The following is a 25,614-nucleotide window of genomic DNA, read 5'->3' as shown; positions in this document are numbered from 1 at the left end:
ATTTAAGGAGTAAATAAAGTTTCGTTCATGGAGGTGTGATATGTTCTTATGTGCATTTCAAGTCAGCTGCAAGGAGCTGTAGGTAGAAGGTACTAACCCAAAGTCAAAAGAAAGGAGGGCAGGCACTGGGAATGCTCAGGCAGTCAAGTGCAATTTCATCACAAGTACCCAGATTAAAAACAATGCTGGGAGTACTGGGTACCACATGCTTGTAGCCCAGATGCTAGGGAGTAAGACAGTTTGAATGCCAGGGCTCACTAGACAGTAACCCTAACTAAATCAGGTGCTTCTAAGAAGAAATGACATCAAACCAAAAGTAAGAAGACAAAGAATGTCACTAGTTATGATAAAGTGATCAGTCAAGAAGATAGAATTTATAAACATATATGCCCCAAATGCTGATATATCCAATCTCATAAACTGTTAGACATTACTCTGGGACACTAAAGTACTAAAGGCTATCACTGAAGCTACCAGGGCTATAAAGGAACTCTATGAGGTAGCTACTACAGTATATCTGCCTTCAAGTCGGCACTGGTTCACCATCTGCTGTCCTTAATTCCCAGTAACAGCAGCTTCTCAGCAGAGATGTTATCTCATCAGACTCCTACTACTATGCCACTGAACTCTCTTTACCTAGCATCCTGGCAGACTTTATGTCAACTTGACACAGCTGGAATATTTGAGAAGAGGAGCCCTGAATAGAAAAATATGTCTGGTTTGCCTGCACGCAAGCCTGTAGTGCATTTTTTAATTACTGATTGCTAATGTAAGAGCCCAGCCTACTGTGGGTGGTACCACCCCTAGGCAGTTGGTCCTGGGATACTATAACAAAGCAGACTGTGTAAGCCAGGGAGATGTAAGCCAATATGCAGCATTTCTTCATGGCCCCTGCATGGAGAGGCCTCCTGCCTCCACGTCCCTACCCTGTTTATGTTCCCGGCCTGACTTCCTTCACTGATAGACTATGATGTGGCCTGAAATAAACTCTTTCTTACCCAAGGTGCTTTTAGTTATGGTGTTTTATCACAGCAATAGAAATCTAACTATGACACCTAGATAATATTTATTATTCTCTCACAAACACAAGGGGTAGGATGCTACAAAAATTAGATGGTACAGTATCTGTGTTAGGTAGACTTAAAACCTCAAGTCACATTTTCAAAATGGGAACCAAGACTGCAGCTTTCATTTACTACAACTGTTCTTCAGTTTACAATGCCCATCTTTACTTATTCTTCCTAATAAAGAGTCAAAAGTAAGCACACAGAGACCTGAGAGAGAACTGAAACAAATAAAACAAATGCCACAGTAACTTTCAAGCAGAAACTTCAAGTTACAAAGCTGAGACAGGGCAATCAGGCAGTGAAGTGCCACCGTATCTATATGGATGCTGTTAAAATGCACTATTAACTTTTTATAGCCTTAAATGCTCTTTTTTAAAAAAAGATATAAACTATTTTCTAATTGACAAGTGTTTCTGTTCTTTTTTGTTTGTTTGTTTGTTTGTTTGTTTGTTTTTCGAGACAGGGTTTCTCTGTGTAGCCTTGGCTATCCTGGACTCTTTGTAGACCAGGCTGATCTCGAACTCACAGAGATCCACCTGCCTCTGCCTCCCGAGTGCTGGGATTAAAGACGTGTGCCACCACCGTTTGGCCTGTATTTGTGTTCTTATTCACCTCCAAAGCTCGAGTTTTGCACAGTCATGTAGCAAACAGACATGTTGCATGTTCTGTCAGCCAAATATTTTATTAGCTTTTATTTATTAAATAAATATATATTTATATATGAATCATTCCTAAATTATTACCTCAGAGACATCAATGTTAACATAAGCCAACACTTGAAATTATAATTTAGCCTAATATTTGATGGTGTGGTCTTGAAGCCCCATGAACAGTCAGCATGTACAGCTCCCCTTAAACTAGAATGGTTTTACCTTGTGTTTACCCAGCAGTATGGCTAGTAGCTACATAAAATCGCAGACCTGTTTCTCAGCACTGGTCCTGGCTGATTCCTCTTGTGCCAGCACCATTTCACGCTCTGCAGTTATCTGTACACTTTCTCTCAATGCTTCCTCCAGCTCTTCAATCCTGTCATCCTTCTTACGGAGACTGTCCTGGAAAACGATGAAGACTCGATGAAGCAGGTTGATCAGTTAACTTAAGGACTGCCTACTCATCAAGGAAGAGCGATTTAATATTAAGCATCCTTCTATTTAGAAGCATTCAGAGGCCAGAAAGATACCGCCATAGAGTAACGAGTTAACAAGGGAAGAAGAGAAGTAAAGGAAGCTGAAGCCTTATTAAGAGCATAGGATCAAATTAGTAAAGCAAGAGAGCCGTGATGGATTTGCTCTCTGCAACAGAGAGAAGGAAGCTATTGTGTTAGATAGCATAGTAGTAAGAGGTTAACTATGCAAAAATACAAAGCTGTTCCTAAACTGAGCTGAAAGCCAGCTCAGATGGAGTCTGTACTTAAGAGTCAGTTCCACAACACTATCTCCCTTTGGGAAATCATACTTGAATGACAGGCTCAACTTTCATACAAACAATTTCTGAAAAACTTCTTTTTTAAAATGAAGATGCTTCTTAAGATTTCAATAAAATGAAACATTTTCCTATTCTCCTGAAAAAAACTGGAAACAATTACACACACACACACACACACACACACACACACACACACACACACACACGACTGGTTTGAATATCAATGTGCAATTTAGTTAAGTAAGTAATACAATATAGGAGTTTAAAATGTAACTACCCATCTATATAGCAAAACTGAACAAGACTTTGGGATCCCAAAGACAGTATAGAGGTAGGAAAGATAAAAGAAAAAGCCATGAGTGGAACCACTAATTCCTCAAACTATTCAAAGTACTATCTTTTGAATTTCTTAAAACAAAACAAAACAGAAGATTTGGAACAAAGGTTATACTCAATACTTGTGTATTGTATTCAAATATGAAAATGAGTAACAAGGTTGCCTGGATGTTGATACAACATGGATAAAAGCAAGCCCTTATCTCTGAGCACCTGTCAACTCAAATGAACTAAAGAACTGACGCTGAACTCCCACCTACACAACACTCACAAGGCTGAGGCAAGAGGCTGTCCAAGAGTTCAAGGCCATCCTGAACTAAAGTGTAAGATGATGTCTCAAAAGAAGATGAGAAGAGAGAAGGCAAAAAACAAAAAACAAACAAACAAACAAAACTAGGGAAGAGGTGCACTTCATAAAAGTGGGTTGGGGATAGTGGGTTTTTGTTTTTGTTTTTGAATAAAATCTCAAAAGGGCTGGAAACAGAAGCAAAATCAGATAAACAGGATTACCTCAGACAAGAACAATTTCTACATTACAGCAAATAATCAAAACATCAAAGTGCCACTTACAGAAGAAAGAAAAATTTCCGAACTATATACCTAACAAGGATTAATATCTAAAAACATAGTAAGTACTAAGCAGCAAGAAAACAATCCAATTCATAAAAAGGGCAAAAGAGATGCATATATACCTTTAAAAAAAGGTAAAAATAGCACATGATTTTGAAAATAAATCTTCAGCATCACTAATCACTGGTGAAGTATAATTAGAAACCACAAAGAGGTATCTCATTCCTTTTAGATTATTATAAAAAAGACAAGAAGTGAGCACTCATGAGGATGTAGACAACAACACTCTCTTATATATCATGGTAAATAGTATATATCATGGCAAGTATAATTAGAAGCCACCAAGAGATATCTCATTCCTTTTAGATTAGTATAAGAAAGACAAGAAGTGGGTATTCATGAGGATGTAGGCAATGACACTATCTTATATATCATGGCAAGTCAGATGGAGAATCCTAAAAAATATTAAAAGCTGAACTGTATGATTCAGCAATTCTGCTCTTGATTATTTAAATAAAAGTTAATTGGTGAGTTGAAGAAATATCTACTTGTCCAGTTTTATTCTAATACCACATAATGACACATAGCTAAACAACAGCCAGCCAAAACACAGAATATGCCTAATGGATAAAGAAAATTCGCTATCTTTATGCCAGTGAGATGACTCAACCAGTAAACCTAGATGACTTGAGTTCAATTCCCTAAAACTCACATACAGAAGAAAGAAAGAACTGTCTCCACAAAGTGGTCCTCTGACTTCCATACATGGTATGTGACACATGGCTCTCCTCATCATACAGACATTTATAACAAGAACGATTTTAAAAATTAAAAACATTCTCCATGCCAGCGTTAACTCAGATGGCACACCTTTCTATCTTCCTTTTCTCTGTTTCTGTAGTCTAGGCAACTGCTAATGTTTATGGCTTATATGCTTTCGAGTTTTTTCTGTTAACTCTAATAAAATTTTCTTTAAGCTCATTTGCTTTGTTAACAAAAAAGAATAAGGGCTATATATACATAATAGAAATACTACCAAACCAGAGAGAAAGGGAGAGCTTTGTCTTCTATAATGAAGATGATTCCAGAGGACATGAGGTTAGCTGATGTTTACTATTATAAGCACGTAATAGTAAAATGAACATATGGAATCTAAAAAGTTGACTTCATAGAAGCAGAGTACAATGGCACTTGTAGGAGAAACATTTTGCCTTGCTTTGTTTTTATCTAAGGTAGTTAACCAAAAAGGGATTCTTACTTCCTGAACCTTGTCTTTTCCTCTTTGAGTGGTTGGCTAATCATTTCAGACTGTGAAGTCAGGCACCCACCAACGGGATAAGATGTAGTCACCACCCATATCAGAGATAGAAGACATAAAATAATCTGTGTTGCTAGCCCAGTTTGGGTTCTTAGACACCCCTTTGCAAAACTGTATTGTGGGATACCAAGATTATTCATTGATTACTGCTATGATTGGGGGCTTTGTCTGGGATTTCAAACTCAACAGTAAAGTATTCAAATCCCCTCCCCTTAGGAGAGACATGTTCCTCCCCCAACTGCAGTGGTTCCTGGTGAAGCACACTTTTTTGGACCCGCACTGATCCCGTATAGGAATTTTCTTTACAATGCAGCAAAGAACCCAAATAAATTAAGCCCACTGAAACCAGGCACATGTATAAACAGGTCAAAGGTAAGAAATTCTATTGAGGACAGCAAAGTAGTCCATTAGCGGTCAGGCAGATCGTTTTGGAAGTTGAAATTTGGAATGCATGAAATGCAGTAAGACCAGGATATGAAATCACCTAGGAAGAGAAGACAGAGAAGAAACTAGGAAGAGAAGATGGCTGTGTGTGTTAGTTGGGAGAAGGAGAGATACTGAGATCCTCACTCACCGAACAAAGGAAGCAGTTTTTCCCAGACCAAAAAAAAACCAAAAACCAAAAAACACCCAAATCTTCTAGCTAGTAAGCAGCTCTCTAATTCTGTTCAATATACTTCTCTGTATTCTAACTGAAGAGAGGTTGAAGAATACAAGAAAGCTAGAAAACATAAGATTTAACGCCTCCATCTTCTCTCCCAGGCAGCTGCTCTTCTAAGTGGGTCAAAATGCCACAGATGGCCATTATAAGTTTTAAATTAGAAACAAGTTGGTTTCTTAAGGTTTTAAATTCTAGCCACAGAGGGTCACAGACCCCTCTGACCTCAACACACACCATGCCCAAGTGGGACAAAATGGCCCATGGACTCCTTTTGTGGCACAACTTGGGCACTGGAACAAAGCAGAAGCCAAAACAAAATCTAGATGACATTGCTTGGCATCCATAGTTGTGATTTGTCAGTAGGGTAATGGACTCATCTTCCTTATATTGAAACCAAGGGATACCTTTCTGTTTTATTGCTTTGTGAGTTTAGACCTACATGCTAACCTAACTCAGGTGACTTTTTAAGAGAAAGAGGTTGACTATATTTAATCTGTGAGATAATAATAGAAACTTGTTCACCGATGAGGGGTGGGTTAATATTACCACAGAACAGGGTTCACCATAAGTAAAAAAAGCAACCATGTGGCTTGCTGTCATCTCAGCTGATGAGCTCATCAAGGTGGATGTAACCACGTGATGTAGACAGCCATACGACATGGCGCCATCTTAGTTAGTGATATCATGAACATGGCAAAGGCCACATGAATTCACTAGCATCTAGGTTAAAGTAACTACATGTCATAAAACAAAATGGCGACAGCTATAAAACTTCCCAGGGCCACTGGGATATCCTTTTTTTTAAAAATTTTTTTTATTTTAAATTTTAACTTATGTGTATTGGTGTGAGGGTGTCAGATCTTGGAGTTACAGACAGTTGTGAACTGCCATGTGGGTGCTAGGAATCGAACTTGGGTCCTCTGGAAGAGCAGACGATGCTCTTAGCCACTGAGCCAACTCTCCAGCCCGAGCCATCCTTTTTATATGAAATTAAAATCAAAAGAGAGAACACCAGGCTTCCATGGTAGTTTTTTTTTTCTGTTTGTTTTGACTTTGGCATATTGTTCTGTATGATATAGTTACAGATTTCTAGAGGGAACTTCAGGGTTTTCCCAGCCATGTGCTCCCAACACTACCAGATATCAAGAGGAGCTGATATTTTTAAATGGCTGGACTCCAAAACCTCAGATATGAACTTACATCAGCATAGAGCTGAGTGTTTGAAAGCACAGATCCCAAGGGAAACCAGGAGACGAGACTGCCAGGTGCAACTGCAGTATATTGCAAGCTGCAGCCGGCTGGCAGCCACAGTAGCTGCAGTCAAAGAGGAACCACCCTGCTTGGGCAGCTGGGTGTTAATGCCTGCTCTTTTTGCATGATATCTACATGTTTTTCTCTATCTAAAAAAGAGTGTTTCCTTCTCAAGACTCCTCTGCTCCAGGCTTGTTGTCTGCTTTTATATCTGCCCTACCAGGCCCTGGTTCCTTTTGTTTTTACTTTTCCTTAAAATGACACAGAGAGGCTAAGGAAAAGAACAGGGCAATGCCACCACTTTGCAGGCTCTTTTAGGTTTTATTGTTTCCTACGATCTGTATCCTTTGGATTACAAGACTACATGTGGTTAATTTATAAAGTGCTTTCCTAACATAAACGCCTAACAGGTTACAAAGAGAAACCCATCCTGAGCACTATAATGCCTGCCTCCTATCTAGACTGACAAATGTAACATGGATTTATAGATTATAAATTTGAGAAAAAGTTTCAAAGGGATCACTTAAAAGGAATATTAAACCTTCAAACTACAAATAACCAGAAATTTCCTCCCCACATTGTATAGCCATTATATTATCCTAAAATGTGATCTCTTATTAGGGAGGGAGGGAGGGAGGGAAGGAGGGAGGGAGGGAGGGAGCGAGAGGGAGGGAGGGAGAGAGAGTGTGTCCTTATTAAGTTTTTAAGGCTGTTAGTCTCCGTTTGCAGGCCCAAGCAAACAATTGTGGGTACAGGCTTTCAAGCAGTTGATCATACCAAATGTATACAGGGAAGATCTCAGGTCAGACGATGGTAAAGGTGATACTTCTGTCACTTTGTTCTTCCATCACTAATGCTGACTACCACTTTGTCACTCACCCATGATCCTATAAAATTAGTCTGTCAACTTGACTAGAGCTGGAAACGTAAAAGCCAAACAGCTGGAAGGGCTTTCTTGACTGAAGCATTTGAGGTAGGAGGATGCACCTGCAGACTGGGTCACACCTTCATACAGAAGTGTTCGCTTTGTTGCTTGCTTGCCTTCCTCTCACTGCCAAGTTCATCTACCCTGCTGCTGATCCATTCTCTTATTGCTATCAGAACTTACTGCTTTAAAACTTCAAACGCAGACTAAGGATCGGCTGAGATATCTAGCCTCATGAACTGAACAATGAACAACTCTGTGTCAAGAGATGCCATTGACGGACTAGCCAGACCACGGCCTCCCTGTAGGACACTTTAGTAAATCCCGTGTCTGTTATGTCCTATTATGACCTGTGTCAGAAGCCATACAACATGTTTTCTGACTTCCTCTACTACACACTCAGCCACCCTAGACCCAAGTCTGACAAGAACTGCACAAGGTGTGAACACCAGAAACTGGAAGTGATTTGGAGCCCAACTAGAAGACAGTTACCACAGTACCTCAGGCTGGCCTCAAACTCTCAACTTTGATGGCCTTAGTTTCCTTAGTGCAGGGTGCTGAAATTCTAGTAATGGGCCACGATACATAGATCTAAAATTGCAAACGTATGATTTTAGACCTCTGTATTGAAAATAAGCAAGGATGTGAAGAAAGCCTCACTCTACAACATATGCATATAGTAAACGTCAGATTATACCACCTAAACATAAACAATGGTTATTTCTTTATAAAGAATAAAACTACAAAGAAAATATGTGGGCTAAGTAGCTATTCAATTTGTTGTTGTTGCTGTTTATCTGTTTGGTGAGGCTGGGATGTAACCAGTTCCTCACATGTGCTAGGTAAGCATTCTATGACTGAGCTACATTCCAAGCCTGTAGTTAAGTCATTTTAATAGCACTAATTATTTAAAGAAATTATTAAATTCGTAATTAGTAGATTAAGGGTAAGTGGGGAAAGTACTGGGTAACAAACACAAAGCACTTCCCAGGTACTTGAGAACAGTGAAAGAACATGAGATACCATCTTTTAATACTTGCAAGTGCTTAAAGGGAGAGCAGTATCTGCAATTCCACTTCGCTGGTATTACTTACTCACCTAACAGATACCATACATTCTTACCCCTGATTATCCTACTCTGCCATCTACACTTACTCAGCAAAGGCAAGTAAGAACATTTACAGAGTAAAAGGCATAATTGTGTGGTAACTTTATGGGAGAGGGAGTTGGAAGCTATCAATAAGTTCTTCATCTCCTAAAAAAAAAAAAAAAAAAAAGTCTCTAAATTCAAAGACGATTGGGTCAATGCCAGTGGCAGCTTAACTGTCAGTTGAGCACGTTAGTAGGAGTGTTAGATTCTTTGGCAATTCCCTTGCGTGACTCACTAATACTGGTCCCTCTAGAATCAAGACTTTGCTTCTTGATACTATGTTCAAGCCCTGGCAAGAGGTAAGGAAAGAGACATTCTAAAGAGGTACCTGTGCCCCTTCTAAACTACCAGACCATCACCTCTGTTTACAGTTGCAATATTCAACTGTTTGTCAGGCATGTGGAAACATTAGTTGAAGCTGACGCAAAGGATATAAGTTTTCCATTCTAGATCTTTCAAAAGAATAGATCAAGGAACAAAGAACTGTTCTCCCAGAATGAGTCAGGGTTTTAGATTCAACAGAAAACCACAGATTCCTTTCTTTCAAAGGGGGAGGGGGTCTTAGATGCCATTTTTTCTCCATCAGATTCTTTAAAAAATGTTTCTACAACCAAACAAGAAGCAAATGGGTACCTAAATATACTCCCCAAACTCCTCTTTCCCCACACCCCTGCCACCAAGGACCTTTATTTAGATTGTCTCACAATAAATAAATGTATATCTCTTCTAGCCTTTGTCTTCCTGCTTTCTACAAACTGTAAGACAGCATGAAAGAAAATCAGCCCCACTCCCACCAAAGCTATACACATATCTGTTTTGCTTTACAATTTCAATTTCCCAGTTTCTTTTACAATGCAGATCAACTAAGTTGGCAGCAGGTTTATGGACTAAGTGCCCAGTAACAAGCTCTCAACATAAAACTGAATTTCACAACAGCTGTTAAGATTCCAGCACCCAACTTCTGTTGAATTAGATATTCACTAAGGAAAGTTTAAAGGGGAAGGGGGAGTAGTAACAACTATTAAAATTTGGTTTACTTATTTAAAACTAAGAGGGGAGGGGCATAATAATACAGAAACATAAAAGTAATCTGATAAATACAGCTGCTATTAAGCTTTCACCTTCAGCAATAGAAAGGGGGCCAATTCAAACACAAAGAGGCACAATTCAGACAAAAGAGGGCCAATTTAAACAGGAGAAAATTCATTCAAACAGTGAGAAGATTAATTCAGACACAGAGAAGATTAATTCAGACAGAAAGAGGATCAATTCAGACAGGAAGAGAATCAATTAAGACAGGAAGAGGATCAATTCAAACAGGAAGAGGACCAATTCAAACAGGAAGAGGGCCAATTCAGACAGAAAGAGGGTTAATTATGACAGGAAATGGGTCAATTAAGACAGGAAGAGGATCAATGAAGACCGGAAGAGGGCTAATCCATACTTCCTAAGAGCAACAGGGAAAGAAAGAAGCACCGACACCTCACCAGATGCACAAGGTCATGGCAAGCAAGATAAAAAACCTGCTGTGTCCTTAGTTTGGTGTAACAGGGGTATGTCACTGTCCCTAATACTGAGTCACCTTGGATTCCCAGAAGAGAAACCTGCAGGACAGACCAACAAGTAGATGAAAACAATTTTCCATGGGGGCAAACCTGACCTCAAGGAAAAGTGATTCTTATTGGAATCAGATTGCCCCAATCAAGCAAGATATCCTTGTGAAAACTTGCATAACTGGAATGAAAATATAATCAACCCAGCACAATGCGACCTGAAATGCTAGATATGTACACTTCTTGCCCATCTGCTCTAATTCTTCTCAATTTATATTCATGTCAGTGCCCCAAAAAGCAAACTGAGGGGGTCAACGAACTTTATTTGTTCTTCTTTGTAATAAGGCCACACTAAAGACCCCCCCCCTCTTTTCTATAAACTGAAGGTGGGGGCGGGGGTAGAGGTGACAACCTGTGTTAAAGATTATAAAAGTCTGAATGACTAATTAGAACATTGTGAACATGGAAAGTTGGAATGTTGTCCCTCCAGAACCAATCTATCTCGGACTGCCTTTATTCCTCTTAATGACCATTCTTTGCCAATGCCTGTATTTGACCTAGCATCCTTTTAACTATGAAGGAAAGGTATTAGCTTCAATCAATCCAAAAGCTAAGATGTCATCAGGATACAAATCTAGAACAGTTTAATACATTTTGTTGTAATCTGTCATCAAGAACAGTGCATCAGACAAATGCACCAATTTGTGAATTTCTTTGGTTCTCTCATAAATGCTTGTGTAACCAATGCCACAGTATAGCATACTATCTGGGGCATCATGATCCTGTTATTTCCTTTGATTTAAAAGGTCATAATGATCCACTTTCACCAGGCAAGTCACCTGGACTAGCATCAGATATCAGCACAGGCTCTCTGCGCCCAACTGTCTGTGCTGCCTCCATGGGTAGACAGATGTTGGTAAGTTCTCTCCAGAGCCTGGATGTCCCCTTTGGATTGGCTGAAGTCCACTAGTTTATTCTGAGCTGAGCTTGTTTCAGTTAGAACATCTGTTGACTCTTGCTCCTGCTACTCCTTCACCATCTAACTGCATGTTTGCTGTCTCATCTTCCTTGCTTATGTACCCTCCCTCTTTTAGTTTAGAAATTCTAAGAACACTTGATCACAAACATAAATCTAAATACACATACCAAGCTTTACCTGTTCCTTATAGAACCACAGGTCAAAAGTGTTACCATGAGCTCTCCAGGACATCCCAAGTAGCTGTTAGGGAAGGTAGGTCAACACGCTTGCTTCTGGGCTACAGAAAAATGGACTGCCTGTCTTGACCAGACAATCATACACAGGGGTGACCATTCAGGGTCCTGAGCTCCCTTATGTCTTTATAAGTATACAAAGTGAAAACCATACACTGTGGGAAGAACCAGTTCCAGGGTATGCTGGGGAAGCTACCCACATAAATCAGCACACGGTATAGCCAGAACAGAAGGCTGACATTTTCAGGAAAGAAAAAAATATATATTAAAATAGGGAACAGAAATTCAAGAAAGAGGAAATGTCTGGAGAAAAAATATTATTTGGTACTCCAGCTGCTTTTATGTTTGATAACTATGGTAATTTAATTTGTAAACATTTGAAAAGAAAATGGGGAACATCTGGTATTTCCAAGTTGAATATTTTTGCATCATAAAGCAGAAGTTCCATGCAATAGACTTAATAGAATAAATATGTAGTATAGTTAAGTAAAATTTAGAGGGGCTGAGAAAAAAATTACTGTATTGCAAATTTACAAGAGATTAGTAAGATAGTTTTGTAAATTATTTTCAGAACTGAAAAAATATACTAAAAGTTAAAAACTCAGAAACTCTTGCAGATTGTATCAAAACTAAAGACAATCCCAAAGAATCAAACTTTTCTAAACTCTATGGACCCATCTACCCTTCTCTACCTTTGTTTCCTCTACAAGGAAAACCTCACTTTCCTCTGCCTTTATTTATTTTTTTTTAAACTTATTTATTATGTATACAGTATTCTGTCTGCATATGTGCCTACATATACACCTGCATGCCAGAAGAGGGCACCAGATCTCATTATAGATTGTTGTGAGCCACCATGTAGTTGCTGGGAATTGAACTCAGGACCTTCAGAGGAACAGCCAGTGCTCTTAACCACTGAGCCATCTGTCCAGACATTATTTATTTATTTTTAAGTCACACTTTCCCTATCTATTCATCACTAGGAATTACCAGGTGGAATAAGTTTCACACACAAAAGATAAAACCTTCAGGGAAAACTGATCCTGATATCATCTAAACGTGAATAAAACCTGAATTAAAGTGCAAATCTGAAGTTTCCTAAGTCATATCAGGATTCTTTTGAATTTTCTAAATTTTAGATCGCTCTGTTAACTTATACACCAGTTTTTCTGACCTTAGCTATTTAAAGATGTCTATGTGTAAGAATCTCCTCTGTTCTTTTTTTTTTTTTTTTTTAAGTAAAGGTGTGAGCCTAAGCCTCTACAAGCTTTACTTCTTTGCATTCCCCTATGACCATCTTCTACAGTGTTCTACTAAGCATGCACTCTAGTGTAACTGTGTTCTGTCTGTCTGTGCACTCTAGTGTAACTGTGTTCTGTCTGTCCGTGCACTCTAGTGTGACTGTGTTCTGTCTGTCCGTGCACTCTAGTGTGACTGTGTTCTGTCTGTCCGTGCACTCTAGTGTGACTGTGTTCTGTCTGTCCGTGCACTCTAGTGTGACTGTGTTCTGTCTGTCCGTGCACTCTAGTGTGACTGTGTTCTGTCTGTCCGTGCACTCTAGTGTGACTGTGTTCTGTCTGTCTGTGCACTCTAATGTGACTGTGTTCTGTCTGTCCGTGCACTCTAGTGTGACTGTGTTCTGTCTGTCCATGCACTCTAGCGTAACTGAGTTCTATCTGTCCGTGGACTCTAGTGTAACTGTGTTCTGTCTGTCCGTGCACTCTAGTGTAACTGTGTTCTGTCTGTCCGTGCACTCTAGTGTGACTGTGTTCTGTCTGTCCGTGCACTCTAGTGTGACTGTGTTCTGTCTGTCCGTGCACTCTAGTGTGACTGTGTTCTGTCTGTCCGTGCACTCTAGTGTGACTGTGTTCTGTCTGTCCGTGCACTCTAGTGTGACTGTGTTCTGTCTGTCCGTGCACTCTAGTGTGACTGTGTTCTGTCTGTCCGTGCACTCTAGTGTGACTGTGTTCTGTCTGTCTGTGCACTCTAATGTGACTGTGTTCTGTCTGTCCGTGCACTCTAGTGTGACTGTGTTCTGTCTGTCCATGCACTCTAGCGTAACTGAGTTCTATCTGTCCGTGGACTCTAGTGTAACTGTGTTCTGTCTGTCCGTGCACTCTAGTGTAACTGTGTTCTGTCTGTCCGTGCACTCTAGTGTGACTGTGTTCTGTCTGTCCGTGCACTCTAGTGTGACTGTGTTCTGTCTGTCCGTGCACTCTAGTGTGACTGTGTTCTGTCTGTCCGTGCACTCTAGTGTGACTGTGTTCTGTCTGTCCGTGCACTCTAGTGTGACTGTGTTCTGTCTGTCCGTGCACTCTAGTGTGACTGTGTTCTGTCTGTCTGTGCACTCTAGTGTGACTGTGTTCTGTCTGTCCGTGCACTCTAGCGTAACTGAGTTCTATCTGTCTGTGCACTCTAGTGTGACTGTGTTCTGTCTGTCCGTGCACTCTAGTGTGACTGTGTTCTGTCTGTCCGTGCACTCTAGTGTGACTGTGTTCTGTCTGTCCGTGCACTCTAGTGTGACTGTGTTCTGTCTGTCTGTGCACTCTAATGTGACAGTGTTCTGTCTGTCCGTGCACTCTAGTGTGACTGTGTTCTGTCTGTCCATGCACTCTAGCGTAACTGTGTTCTATCTGTCTGTGCACTCTAGTGTGACTGTGTTCTGTCTGTCCATGCACTCTAGTGTGACTGTGTTCTATCTGTCTGTGCACTCTAGTGTGACTGTGTTCTGTCTGTCCATGCACTCTAGCGTAACTGAGTTCTATCTGTCTGTGCACTCTAGTGTGACTGTGTTCTGTCTGTCCATGCACTCTAGTGTGACTGTGTTCTGTCTGTCCATGCACTCTAGTGTGACTGTGTTCTATCTGTCCGTGCACTCTAGTGTGACTGTGTTCTGTCTGTCCATGCACTCTAGCATAACTGAGTTCTATCTGTCTGTGCACTCTAGTGTAACTGTGTTCTGTCTGTCCGTGCACTCTAGTGTGACTGTGTTCTGTCTGTCCATGCACTCTAGTGTGACTGTGTTCTGTCTGTCCGTGCACTCTAGTGTGACTGTGTTCTGTCTGTCCGTGCACTCTAGTGTGACTGTGTTCTGTCTGTCCGTGCACTCTAGTGTGACTGTGTTCTGTCTGTCCGTGCACTCTAGTGTGACTGTGTTCTGTCTGTCCGTGCACTCTAGTGTGACTGTGTTCTGTCTGTCCGTGCACTCTAGTGTGACTGTGTTCTGTCTGTCCGTGCACTCTAGTGTGACTGTGTTCTGTCTGTCCGTGCACTCTAGTGTGACTGTGTTCTGTCTGTCCGTGCACTCTAGTGTGACTGTGTTCTGTCTGTCCGTGCACTCTAGTATGACTGTGTTCTGTCTGTCTGTGCACTCTAATGTGACTGTGTTCTGTCTGTCCGTGCACTCTAGTGTGACTGTGTTCTGTCTGTCTGTGCACTCTAGTGTGACTGTGTTCTGTCTGTCCATGCACTCTAGCGTAACTGAGTTCTATCTGTCTGTGCACTCTAGTGTGACTGTGTTCTGTCTGTCCATGCACTCTAGTGTGATTGTGTTCTGTCTGTCCGTGCACTCTAGTGTGACTGTGTTCTGTCTGTCCGTGCACTCTAGTGTGACTGTGTTCTGTCTGTCCGTGCACTCTAGTGTGACTGTGTTCTGTCTGTCTGTGCACTCTAATGTGACAGTGTTCTGTCTGTCCGTGCACTCTAGTGTGACTGTGTTCTGTCTGTCCATGCACTCTAGCGTGACTGTGTTCTATCTGTCTGTGCACTCTAGTGTGACTGTGTTCTGTCTGTCCATGCACTCTAGTGTGACTGTGTTCTGTCTGTCCATGCACTCTAGCGTAACTGTGTTCTATCTGTCTGTGCACTCTAGTGTGACTGTGTTCTGTCTGTCCGTGCACTCTAGTGTGACTGTGTTCTGTCTGTCCATGCACTCTAGCGTAACTGTGTTCTATCTGTCTGTGCACTCTAGTGTGACTGTGTTCTATCTGTCTGTGCACTCTAGTGTGACTGTGTTCTGTCTGTCCATGCACTCTAGCGTAACTCAGTTCTATCTGTCTGTGCACTCTAGTGTGACTGTGTTCTGTCTGTCCATGCACTCTAGTGTGACTGTGTTCTGTCTGTCCGTGCACTCTAGTGTGACTGTGTTCTATCTGTCTGTGCACTCTAGTGTGACTGTGTTCTGTCTGTCCATGCACTCTAATGTGACTGTGTTCTGTCTGTCCGTGCACTCTAGTGTGACAGTGTTCTGTCTGTCCATGCACTCTAGTGTAACTGTGTTCTGTCTGTCCATGCACTCTAGCGTAACTGAGTTCTATCTGTCTGTGCACTCTAGTGTGACTGTGTTCTGTCTGTCCATGCACTCTAGTGTGACTGTGTTCTGTCTGTCCATGCACTCTAGTGTGACTGTGTTCTATCTGTCTGTGCACTCTAGTGTGACTGTGTTCTGTCTGTCCATGCACTCTAATGTGACTGTGTTCTGTCTGTCCGTGCACTCTAGTGTGACAGTGTTCTGTCTGTCCATGCACTCTAGTGTGACTGTGTTCTGTCTGTCCGTGCACTCTAGTGTGACTGTGTTCTGTCTGTCTGTGCACTCTAGTGTGACTGTGTTCTATCTGTCCGTGCACTCTAGTGTGACTGTGTTCTGTCTGTCCGTGCACTCTAGTGTGACTGTGTTCTATCTGTCCGTGCACTCTAGTGTAACTGTGTTCTATCTGTTCCTAATTATTCTCGAGTAATTATGTGTCATTTTGTTTGTTGATCTGTTAATCTATGATTCATACTTTTATTTATAAGTACAATACTGAGTTTTGGCATTTTGTTTATTATTTTTCATTTCTGTCTAACTGCTAACATAATTTTATTCTACTCCTAACATAATTTTATTCTAACTGGCTTACAAGTAAGTAGTCATGTAAATTTAATCAAATTAACTAATTCATAAGACTTGAGGCTGGAGAGATAGCTTAGCAGTTAAGAGCCAGGTTTGATTCCCAGCACCCCCATGACAGATCACACAACCAGCTAGTTCTGGGAAATCCAATGCCATCTTCAGACATAAAGGGAATCAAAACACCCATACACTTGAAATAATATAGCAATACCTCATGAGACTTACACGAATCCTACAAAATTACTTTGATTTGCTGGTAAGGGAAAGGAGAACTACCTCCAGAACTGCTCCCATATTGTGTCTGTGATTATAGTCAATATTTAATATGTAACATCCAAATACACCTTCCCTAAAATACAGTAATTACCCCAACTACTACAACTAGAATTACTGTAAGTGTACTATAACACAACTTGACATATTCTGCAACAAACAATCATAAAAACCATATGTGCTATCAATGGAAAGACAACACCATTCATCACCACCATGTCCTCCCAATCCTAAGCACAGCTGATGCATAATAAGTACTCAGTAACTGTTCCCCAAAGACAACTAACAGCCTTTGTGAAATGTGAATCATCAAATTTAAGTTAAACTGTGACTTAGAGAAAATGTTAAAGAATCAACTTCAGAATTGACTTAATTGAAATGAAGCTAAATTCCTATATAATGAAAAAAGAAAAAAATAGAAAAAAGAAAATGAAATGAAGGAACTTAAGAGGAACAATTAAGAACTAACATGAACCTTATTTTTCTTTATTGCTAAAGTCTCGTATTAGTGAATGTTAACTGGAATTGTAAAGCAGTTCAGTGCTATGGAAATATTTTTTTAAAACTTTAAATATTCATGGCATAATCAAGTCTTATAAAGTGTTTTATATAGAAATTTTTATATTTAAGATATTGCAAGGGGAATTAATTTTGATGAATGTACGACAGAAAAGGTGGACAATCAAGGACCTAGATTTAAGAAGCCATATTACCACCTCCAAGCCAAGAACACACAGCAGGAGCTACAGAGATGGCTCAGTGGTTAAGAGTGTATGTTGCTCTTACAATACAGGCCCTGAGTTCAGATCCCAGAACCCACAGTTGCCAGTCACCTGCAGTTCAAGCTTCAGGAGATCCCACTCCCTCTTCTGACCTCTGAGGTTAGCCCCACCACACCAGACCACTTCAGCCAAGCTGTTCCTCATCTCAGGATCTTGGCTGTATTAAATACCATATATACTGATGTCCATCAGCATGCAACGGACAACCTAACAAAGTCAAGTCAGTTATGCTGTGTGAGGTGGGGCTCTTCTGTCTCCTCCACTAGAACTGTCTACTGCTTCCACTATGCACTGATCTCCTAACAAGCTTCCCGGCATCATTTTCACCTACTCTATCTCATCTGTAATCATGGGGAATCCTGCTTCTGCTAACATTTTATCTACAGATGGTATCATGGCTTCTTATGAACTTAAATGTAATTTTTAACATCATTTTCAAAACTGACTTCCAGGTTTATCTAACAATCACTGTCCCACATTAATTCCCATTTGCTGTCTCCAGCGGGTATCTCACAGACACTGCGGCTATTGAAAATGGACTTGCTCTTTCTCCCGGTAATCACAACGACCACCATCATCAGGCTCTGTCATCATGCTTATTACATTATATATTCAACAGCCCAGGCCAGGAACCTAGGAGTAGCTGCCCCCGCTTGGTGTCCATCCTTCTAATGCACGCTGTGTTCTTTCTTTCACTGGCCTTCTTTGATCCAGCCTCCTTTCCATTATTATCTACAGACCTACTAGAATGTGAGCTCTGTGAAAAGAAGGCTTGCTGCCCTACAGCCATGCCTGCCACCTGTTCATCCCACTCATTCGCTTTATCCGATACTGTCAAAACACAAAGCAGAGCCTGTCGTGCTTCCACCTTCAGCCTGCTGCTGCCATTGAAGGCTTTTATGATCTGATCCTCTCTTGCCACTTTCTGCCTTTTTTGTTACCACACTCTGGACACACATGGCTTTCACCCTGAGAATGGCCCTTACCTAAACCCATTTCCTCCAGTCTTTGCATGACTCCTTCAAACTCTAACGTGTGGGTGGTCTTTTCTAGGGAGTACTTCCTAAATTGGATGTCCCCAGTACCCTCTTTACTTCCAGACATTGCTGTCTTGGCTTCCTCCCCTACCACTGGAATAAAACATGTAACAAAAGGAGCATAAAGGGAACACAGTGCTTCCTGGCTCATAGTTCAAGGTACACTGTATCACAGCGAGGCGGGCAAGGCAGCATAACTTAAAGCAGATGCTCCATCTGCATCCACAACTAAAGAAATAGCAATAAACGCAAACTAGTGCTCAGCCCACTTTCTCCATCTTACATCCCCTGCCAGCAAACAGTCCCTCCAACACCTGAGTACAAGGCTCAGGAAATACATCAACAAATATTTTAACTAAAAAATTTATTCTTAACTACTAGGGATCACTGGTAGTAAAAATAAAGGAAATTCCCACAAACGAGTATTTTCTATCCATCACATTCACATTTTGAAAAGGAAGAAGAGAAAATTGCCAATATGAAGCTTTGGCAACGGTGGAAGAAACTGATGAGGCATGTTTTCAAAAGCTGGTATAGCTGAGGAAATATTTTTTTCTGTAAGAAATGTACCAGCAGTAAATGTTGTATGAAAGAAGATTGAAAAAAGGATAGCCACTGGAAAAGCTCTTGTGTCTAGAATGAAGTTACTATGAAGCCCAAAACAACAGCTAGACAGCACCTCTTCCTCATCGCTACAACCAAAACTTTGGGATTACAAACTGCACTGTGCCATGTCCAGGGAAAGCAGACAGGCCAGAAAAGCAAGGTGGTGGCAGCTCAGCTGCCTTCAAGGGGTTGTAGATGGTTCAGAAAATGCTGAGCATTCTCTCTAAAGTATTACAGCCATGAGAAACAGAGGTGATGTCGCATTAAAATCACTGCCAAATCAGGCAGGAAGCTGGGCATTATGGTACTCCAGCGCTTCTGCACTCAATCCCGCAACCACTTTTTGTCTAACTTAAATACTAAGAAGCCAATTGGTACTTATCACACTATAGCTGGTATTATTGTCATTAGGCCTGATCTAATTAATTTGTGAATAATTGGGCTTTGGCTGGTCTTCTGGAGAAGCTGGGTTTGAGCAATGCCATGGCAGCTCACAACCATCTGCAACTCCAGCTGTTTGGAATCTGATGCCCTCTTCTGACCTCCATGTTCAACAGGTACAAATATGGTGCACAAATATCCATGCAGGCAAAAGACACATACACATAAAAAATAAATTAAAAACGTAGTGCACATCTTTAAAGAAAAAACAATGGCTGGAGAGATGGCTTAGTGATTAAGAGCACTGGCAGCTGTTGCAAAGGACTCACGTTCAATTCCCAGCACCCACATGGTAGCCCTCTCCAGTATCAGGGGGTTTGAAACCCAAAAGTGGTACACATGCACACAGGCAAAAGACCTATACACAAAATTATTAATAATAACTATTATTATATTATTGTTATAAAATAATAATTTAAAAAGAACATGTAAAATGAAAAAACAACGTAAGGGGGGTGGCTGCAGACCCACACAAACCAAAATAGCCAACACACTTTAATGAATGGAACTGGCAGACAGCTGTGCTGACAACCCTGAAACTTTACTGTAACACACACATTAGACTAACATGGAACTTACCAATTAATTGTGACCAACCTGAAGCAAGGTGGCTTCTATGCTGAGGTATCCTCACATAGCTGTAGAATAAAACTTGCCTTTTCTATTTAAAAGCCATTCCTTTTTTTTTTTTTTTTTTTTTTTTTTTTTTGTTAAACAAGTAGTCTAAGCCAGCAAGCAGGGTTAGAAAGAGAAAAAGAGGATACAGACGCAGAGCAAACAGCAGACAGTGGCGGATCAGATCTTGGTGCACACTCCTTCAGCCTGGAGGCTCTGACCTGCAGTTGCTGAGAGCTGTCGCTGAGACTGTCCTCCCGTCTCCGGGCCTCCTCCAGCATCTGCGCACTCTTCTTCTTCTCCACCTGTTCCTTGTGCTTCAGATTTGCTACCTTCTTATTCTGGTCCTTCACTTGCCTGTTGAAGGAGACAGGAAGACAAAGCGTTTTGTGAATGCACAGGAGGCGCATGTTTATTTACATGCCTGCCAGTGACAAGGAGAATCAGAGAGCAACAAGAGACACCTGACGCAAATTCCATTTTTTTTTCCTATCTAAGGTACCAAACTATACACAATAACGTTGCAGTTTTCTAATGGAAATGTATTCTAGCACATACAATGAAATTTCAGAATAAAAGAAAGTCACAGGAGGGTATGAAACACAGAGGCAGTCTTTTGATATCAATGTACTGAAATATTAGCTGATATTTCCTTGAAATAACATCACAATCTTATCTTTATTAAATACATCAAACACTCAATAGGCAATATCTCCTGGATATGTGTATGAAAATAACGATGTAAGTAGTCAGGAACTTAGTGGAGAAAAACAAAATGCTCTTGTCTGTTTCTGCAGCTCTCTGTGCTGCCCTCCACCTCAATACACTAGCACTCTATCTTTCACTGTGAGTATCTAAAATGCATTACATTCAGCTTTATGTTTAAAACACCCTTCCTCTCGTCAGGTATGATGATTCACGCCTGAAGACTCCATATTTGCAAAGGGAGGAAGGAGAGCTGTGAGTTTAAGGCCAGCCTCAGATACAGATATCTATTTCCAAACAAGTAAAATAAAAATCCTTTCCTTCTGGTACACACACATAAATGCTTCATTAGTTTGTACATTTTCTAATTTTATAAGATTTCCCAAGAAACTACTACTTATTTTCAATGTTTTGTCTGAGACTCAAGAGTTATCAGTGAAAATGGCATGGGTTTTTGTTTTTGTTTGTTTGGTTGGTTGGTTGGTTGGTTGGCTAGTTGGTATTTTGAGACAGTGTTTCTCTGTGTAACCTTGGCTATCCTGGACTCACTTTGTAGACCTGCTGGTCTCAAACTCAGAGATCCACCTGCCTCTGCTTTCCCGAGTGCTGGGACTACAGGTATGAGCCACTGAGCCTAGCTGACATGGATATCTTAATCCGTCACTTTTTACAATAATATCAAATTATGGATGGGATCTTTTAATCCATTCTCCAGGTAATGTACAACTGGATTCTTCCAACTTTCTTGCTATGACAAACAATGCTACAAGGTGCAAAGTGATAGACCTATGAAAGAGTTTGCCCAAAGGTTAGGTGCACAACCCAGACTACTAGGTCACATAGGACATCTTTACTAATTTTCTCTCATAGGAAATGCCTATCTGTCAGCACATGTCACCACATCAACTAATATTTGGCACTATCTAGGCACAATGTCTCCAAGTGTCGCACTTTTCTTAGGGCTGGGGTGGAATGTTGACATGAAACGCAGGATCTGGCACACATGCTCTATATCCTCAGCCCAGCCCATTCAAGTTCTAAAATGCCAAGTTCTTCCTGGTTATCAGGGTTAGACCTCTGCTTATATGGTCTCTGGCCTTTCCTGTTTCTACCACTGTCAACGAAACATGCTTCTTCCATTGCTTAGGACATCTTTTTCTTCTTGTTGCTGTTGTTTGGTTGATTGTTATCTTATATGTTACATCCATACTGCAGTTTTCCTTCCCTCCTCTCTTCCTAGTCCCTATTCCCTACTCCCCTTCCCCCAAATCCATTCCTCTCTTTCCCTTCAGAAAAGGGCAGGCATCCTAGGGATGTCAACCAAACACAATATATCAAGTTGCAATAAAATCAGGCACATCCCCTCATAGTAAGGCTGAATGAGGCAACCCAGTAGAAGGAAAAGGGTCCCAAAAGCAGGCAGAAAAGTCAAAGACAGTCCCTGCTCCCACTGTTAGAAGTCGCACAAAAATATCAAGCTACACACCGTAACACATATGCAGAGGACCCAAGTCAGACCTGTACAGGCTTCCTGATGGTTGTTCAATCTCTATGAGCCCCCGGGAGTGCTGCGTAGTTGATTCTGTGGGTTTTCTTGTGGTGTCCTTGAACCCTCTGGGTCTTACAATCCTTGTCTCCCTCTCCCACAGGATTCCCCAGGTTCTGCCTACCATTGGGTCTCGGCATGAGCTCCTGTAGGTTGCTGGATGAAGTCTTTCTGGGATATCTTTTTTTTTTAATGGCAGAACTCTTACATGTTGTCTAAAAATTTTTCTCCCAACCTGCGAGCGATTTTTTAAATTGCTTTATGTTACATTTGTATTTATAGAATTCAAAATTTACGCTTTCTGATTTCAAACTGTATTACAAATTTATAGTAACCAAAATAATATGGTCCATGGTATATAAGTGGACATAGCCACCATTAAAACAGAATAGATAGATACGAAGTCCTTGCATTTAGAGTCAATTAGTACTGATGAAGGTGCTGAGAACACACGGTGAGGAAAGAATGGCAGAAAGCATTTGCAAATGAGAAAATAAACCTGATAAGGAGTTAGCATACAAATTAAGAAAACAACTCATTTCACTAACAAAAATAAATTTAAGAATACGTACAGGATGTTGGACAATGGCACACACAGTTCAAGATACATGGAGGCTAAAGTGCAAGACCAGGCCAAGCACGACAGAAGTATCCATCTTGAAGAAGGTGTGGTTGGGGTTTGAGGGTAGTAAATGGGCAAAAGAATTGACATCTTACAAAACAAAATGTAAAATACTAAATTTTATATGGGGAAAGTGCTCAACAGACAAAGGAATAACTATCTACGTATGAAAACATATTCAACATTACAAGAAAATGCAGTCAAACCCACAAGATAGCACCTCTTATAACGGCTATACTAAAAACAACAACAGACAGCAAGAGTTGGTGAGGATGTGGACAAGCAGAATCCTGGTAAAGTGGAAACTGTATGGCAGTTCCTCAAAAACTTATAAATGGTGCCACACGAGTATCCCAGAGGCTGGGACAGAATAACAGATCACAAGTTGGAGACCAGTCAGGCTTATACTATAGACTAAGGCCCTGTCTTGAAACAAAACAAAACAAAACAAAACAAAAACTAAATAAAACCAACAAACCAATATATCCTTTTAAAAAGAACTGTGCAGGCCTGCCACCTCAGGCTGAGGAGAGAGGATCACAATTCAGAGCCTGTCTGACTACAGTGTGAGTTCAAAGCCAGCAAGGCCAACTTTGTGAAACTCTGTTTCAAATAAAAAGTAGGCCCATCAGCATGCCACCACGGGTAGGAGAGAAGCTCCAAAGACCCATCCCTTTGTGGAGCCCTGAGTAGTTAACACCTGCTGAGGAAGAGGGAGTCAAGAGGAAATGCTGAATTCATGACAGGAGACAGCAAAATAAAAAATTTGTTCTATGACAGAATCTGCACCACTGAAAAGGTAGCAAGAGAACTTCACTTTGTCATCAGAAATATTTACAGGTGTCCACTAGAGACAAAACAATAAAAACATGACCATAAAGGAAATAAAAATAACTTATATTTGATTTTCCAACTTCCTTTTTTTTTAAAAGTATTTCCAAAATATAGTATTCTAACATTTAATAGTAATGGTGATGACAACAACGACAACCACCACCACCATATTGGGGATTTGACGTTAGAAAAGTCAAAGAAATAAAGAAAAAATTGGTTTTCATATATCACACTGCTTATTTTTTAAATTCTTCGTATATTTTCACCACTTTATGTATAAATTCTTTTTACTTTGTATCTGAGAGTTATTCCAGATGTCGACTGCAGCTAATGATGTCTGTAGCAAGACCTGGTTATTGGAGACATTGTGACACACGAAGTAAGGAACCCACTTAAAACCACTGGATTGGCTTTTGGTTAAAGGCATATATTACAGGCTAAATATTTGATCCAATCAAAGCAAAATTTACTTTTCAGCACTTTTAAAAATCATAATTATATCTTAAAGTAAAAAAAAAAATCTAAATTACTCCTTACAACACAGAACTAGGTCACAGTTCTGAATTTTATTTCAACACAGGATTTAAGAAATGCACTGCTCATAATCTAGTCTATCATATACCCCATTTGTGGGTGTTTTTAAAAATACAATGTGATTTTCAAAATACTTGATATAACATTCATATGACTGCCTTGATTAATTCCAAAACTATAATAAAATTCTGGCAACACAAAGTATGTACCTAACATGACTGTGCAAGTTTTAATTTTACAAGAATTTTAATTTTACAAGAAGTAAAATTTAAAAGATCAAGGTGTCTTTGTTTTTGTCTTTATGAGTCTTTCTTTTCCTGATTTTCTAGACATCTTAAAGGTAGGATGTGGTCGGCATTCAACACGTGGTTCCCTATTTTCACTCTCGATATCCTTCCTGTATCTTAGCTTATGGCTATCACTATTACACTCTAAAGATGAAGAATAACCATCACTGCCTCCTTCTCTGCTGACTTCTCCTGCTGTGACATGTGTACAACAAATGTGAGCATGGACGTACACAAATTATGTCCACAAAGTGACTACAATTAAGAAGGGCACCATCAGTTTCTTGTCTTGTTAATCACCCTTTTCAGTTATTTTCTTAGTATAGGACATAAAAAGAAATATCAAAATATATGTTAATAAAGTAAAAAGCATTTCTTGAATGTGATGTAGAAACATACATTATGAAACATCAGAACTGTGAAATAGAGATTTCATTCTTTTTGCCCCTACTAACTAAAAACAAGTAATTTTACTTAAATATAAGTTTATAAGAAAACCTAAACAAGTTAGAAAATTCATAATGTATCACCAGGGGGGAAGAGGGATGCCAATACCTTTTTGTAAGATTAAAAAAAAAAAAAGAATAAGAAGGAAAAGAAAAACTCAAATTTCAGTTGTACTTGGACTGATCTGAGTTAAAATGAGGTAAATATACATCTTTATATCATTTCTCTAGCAGGAGGAGAAGTGAATTGATTAATATGATATCCTTTAAATAAAAGTCACAATTGATAATTTTCCAAGATGACAATAAATAATAAAATAGTCACCAACAGATTTAATTCTCTACCACCACATGATGGGAGAAGCCCAATAAAGTAGAAAACAAAGATGAAAAAGGAAATACAAGTCTATTCTCCATGATCTCTGGCGCCATAAAGCTTATGAAATTGAGATTTCACAAACTGTGGTCTACATTTTAGTGAGGACTGTACCCTTATGTTTGTTACTACTGCCCCAAAACCCAGCCTC

The 25,614-nt window shown here is 40.1% G+C and overlaps 1 protein-coding gene across 8 annotated transcripts in view; it reads right to left on the bottom strand.

The window, feature by feature from the left end:
• The window catches only part of ERC1 (ELKS/RAB6-interacting/CAST family member 1), a 277,582-nt gene that overhangs the window by 140,400 nt on the left and 111,568 nt on the right, over window positions 1-25,614 (bottom strand). For 4 of the 8 annotated variants that reach the window (XM_084766083.1, XM_084766085.1, XM_084766088.1 and 1 more), the window contains 2 exons: window positions 20,335-20,470; window positions 1,988-2,119 (listed from right to left, as the gene is read on the bottom strand). In XM_084766083.1, the coding sequence (XP_084622209.1) occupies window positions 1,988-2,119; window positions 20,335-20,470 (268 nt within the window). The remainder of the gene's footprint in view (window positions 1-1,987; window positions 2,120-20,334; window positions 20,471-25,614) is intronic. The other 4 variants (XM_084766086.1, XM_084766087.1, XM_084766089.1 and 1 more) reach the window with 1 other exon arrangement.

The sequence above is a fragment of the Acomys minous genome (genome assembly GCF_964271855.1).
Source record: "Acomys minous genome assembly, chromosome: 17".
Taxonomy (NCBI): domain Eukaryota; kingdom Metazoa; phylum Chordata; class Mammalia; order Rodentia; family Muridae; genus Acomys; species Acomys minous.
The sequence above is the reverse complement of the archived record's forward strand: the minus strand, read 5'-3'. Positions and strand labels throughout refer to the sequence as shown.